The following is a 2,937-nucleotide window of genomic DNA, read 5'->3' on the forward strand; positions in this document are numbered from 1 at the left end:
TCTGCAAACTGCTCACTCGCGGCAACCCGACTCCCCTTCCTTTCCTACAACCTCCACATCCATTTCGTAGCATCAGCCGTTGGCGGCATCGCCACAGAAGACGTTCTCAATCATTGCATTTGCATTGCTCGTTGCTCGGTCTCTCTTTCGTTATCCCCATATCATAAAACATTCGCCATTGCACTGCGGGATACGCATCGTTGTCCCCCGAACACTACCAACATGCAGTCTGCGTTTGCCTCTCCGCACCCTGGCTCTGGTCATCCAGGCCAGCATGCTCACGGCAGCGGCATGGAAACAAGCTCCCTACCTGCAACGAGCCAGAGCCGCGGAATCGCGGGCAGAATCCACAGCAGACTATATCGCGTCTCAAAGCATCGTAGTACGAGCAGACTCGGCCACTGCCAGCGAAAAGCGAGCCATACACTGACAGGCACAGGTCCGAGCTCGCTGATACCATCCCCTGCTTCGTCTCTCAAAGGGTTGGTCAGGCAGAATTCTTGGTTCTCTGCTCTGCAGCCCAAAAGCCTTCCGGAATTCGCTCGTCATCTCGTCGGTGCTCGTGTAACAGGACAGGCTTCGACCGACGGCGATAGCAGCTCGTCGCCGAGTGTCATCCGGTCCTCGCCCAACGACACGCAAGCTTCCACACGCCAAACCTCCATTGGCTCGAGCCTGCGCCGCACTTCCCAGTTCGATCGAACGGGCCAGCGTGCACAGTTCGTCATGGACGTCATCAGGTAGAACCATATGAACCCTGGCGTAGAGGTCCCCGTGTTGTTCTATCCCCAGGACGTCAAGGTTCGGGCAATGGAGAAGGCGGCCACTGCCAAGGCTCACTTCGAGACGTACTACAACGACTTGTTGCAGGATGGTCCATCACCTCGCTCCGCAAGGCTTGATGGCATAAGGTCCGTCCTAGATAGCAACCCCATGGTACTACCTGAAGACAGGAAGGAGCTCGAAACCGCATTTTTTCAACAGGAAACCCATCATCTGCGGCAGTCCAGGGTTTTGAAGTGGGAAAGTCTTCGCGCTGCTAATTGCCTTGTCGATAACGGCCAAGGACCATGCGTGAAGAACTACTCGACGCTCAAGAACTTGGGCAAGGGCAGCTTTGGCGTTGTACGCCTGGTTCGGGAAAAAGGTGATGGAGACCTCCAGAGTGGTCAACGGCGCCAGAAGAATGTGTACGCCATGAAGGTCATCAGAAAGACAGACATGATCCGCAGTTCACAGGAAGGCCACCTACGTGCCGAGCGGGACTTCCTTATTGCGTCCGAAACCTCCGAATGGTGAGGCAGCCCAGAATCAGCGCTGTTGGTGAACCGTTTCGGACGTGCTGATATTTTGCAGGATAGTCCAGCTGATATCCAGCTTTCAGGATGCTACGAATCTCTATCTCGTCATGGAGTACATGCCAGGAGGCGACTTTCTTGGTCTTCTCATCCGTGAGAACATCCTAGAGGAGCATGTCGCCCGCCATTACGTCGCTGAGATGGTGGTTTGCGTGGGAGGAGGCCCATCGTCTGGGCTTCATACATCGTGATGTCAAGCCTGACAACTTTCTCATTGATGCCCATGGGCACCTGAAAATTTCGGATTTTGGACTGGCTTTTGACGGTCGATGGCAACATGACACGGCTTACTACCTCTGGCAACGCGACGACCTTATGCGTAACCTGGGCATTGCCGTCGAGGGCGATGCGACCGATCAGAAGGAGGATACAAAAACGTCAAAGGCGCACAAGCGTCACCAAGATCGGGTCGAAAGAGAGAGGCACAAGCCTCCGTCCTGTTTCCGGGCGAACGCCGAAGGCGGTGAACAGATCCCCCTCGTGGGCAGCCTGCTAGATTGGCGGGCCACCAGGAATCGCACATACGCCAAGTCTGTTGTTGGCACCAGTCAGTACATGGCTCCTGAAGTGATCGAGGGGAAGAGATATGATGGAAGATGCGACTAGTAGAGTATTGGCATCATCCTGTATGAGTGTCTGTACGGGTGCACGCCGTTTCTTGCCGAGGGAGGCCGTCATGACACAAAGAAGAAGATTCTCGTAAGTGGCCGATGCAGGTTTGGGTTGGTCATATCATTGATTGCAGTATCCTAGGCCCACGATGCATCGACCTTTGAGTTCCCGAGGGACATACCCGACGTCAGTTACGAGTGCCAGCACCTCATTTTACGACTACTTCAGAACCAGGAATCCCGTTTGTCATCTCCAAAGTACCACAGTCAAGACCCTCTTGCACCGCAGCACTATGTATTTGCCGAGGATGATGCGATTGACATCAAGAACCACCCCTGGTTTCAGTATCTTGATTGGAACCATCTGCACCGGATGACACCTGGTTTCTTACCACACCTCCATGCCTCGGACGATACACGCTACTTCGACGAGGATGAGCCCGTCTCGGACTGGTCAGAGACGGCGGAGTCGGAAGAACCCGTCATTTCGCCGCACAAGATGAAGCGACTGCTGCGGCGTGAAGGGTTCTGTAGCCGGTCCATTGGCAGCTTCATGGGGTACATTGCCACGCCTTTCGACACGACAAGACTACGGCAGATTGACCAACGAATCGAAGGCAAGGCGCACTTCAGCGAGGAAGACAAACACGTTCTCAAGTATCTTGTGCGAAAGTTTGGATGCAAAGAGCGCAAGGGGGCGCGGGACATTCTTTTGCGAGACCCCACGACGCGGCGAGACGTCATGAACGTGCGAAAGCAGAAGGCTTTTGTCGACTACACGTGGAAAAGGGCGCCGGCGCTGCCTTGCGTGCCGGTTACCGCGGTAGACGATGATGGCGTGTGGTACAATGAGGAGGTGACGGAGACGTCCCAGCAGGAAAGACACGCGTACGAGGCCTATGCCGCACAAAAGACGTACTGGGAACTGGATGGACAGTATGAAATAGGCGGGGGCCCGTACGCCATGG

The 2,937-nt window shown here is 55.0% G+C and overlaps 2 protein-coding genes across 2 annotated transcripts; both read left to right on the top strand.

Annotated features, from left to right (window-relative positions):
• Nucleotides 1–750: 750 nt before the first annotated feature.
• On the top strand, nt 751–1,299 carry VDBG_06016 (serine/threonine-protein kinase cbk1; the record flags this gene model as incomplete). Its single annotated transcript, XM_003003528.1, has 1 exon — nt 751–1,299. The coding sequence occupies one exon, from the start codon at nt 751–753 to the stop codon at nt 1,297–1,299; it is 549 nt and encodes a 182-aa protein (XP_003003574.1).
• A 374-nt stretch (nt 1,300–1,673) lies between these two features.
• VDBG_06017 (serine/threonine-protein kinase cot-1) lies at nt 1,674–1,964 on the top strand (the record flags this gene model as incomplete). The annotated part of the gene is made up of 1 exon (XM_003003529.1): nt 1,674–1,964. One exon carries the CDS (start codon nt 1,674–1,676, stop codon nt 1,962–1,964), a length of 291 nt encoding a protein of 96 aa, XP_003003575.1.
• Nucleotides 1,965–2,937: the final 973 nt, after the last annotated feature.

The sequence above is a fragment of the Verticillium alfalfae genome, genomic scaffold, assembly GCF_000150825.1.
Source record: "Verticillium alfalfae VaMs.102 supercont1.7 genomic scaffold, whole genome shotgun sequence".
Classification (NCBI taxonomy): Eukaryota; Fungi; Ascomycota; class Sordariomycetes; order Glomerellales; family Plectosphaerellaceae; genus Verticillium; species Verticillium alfalfae.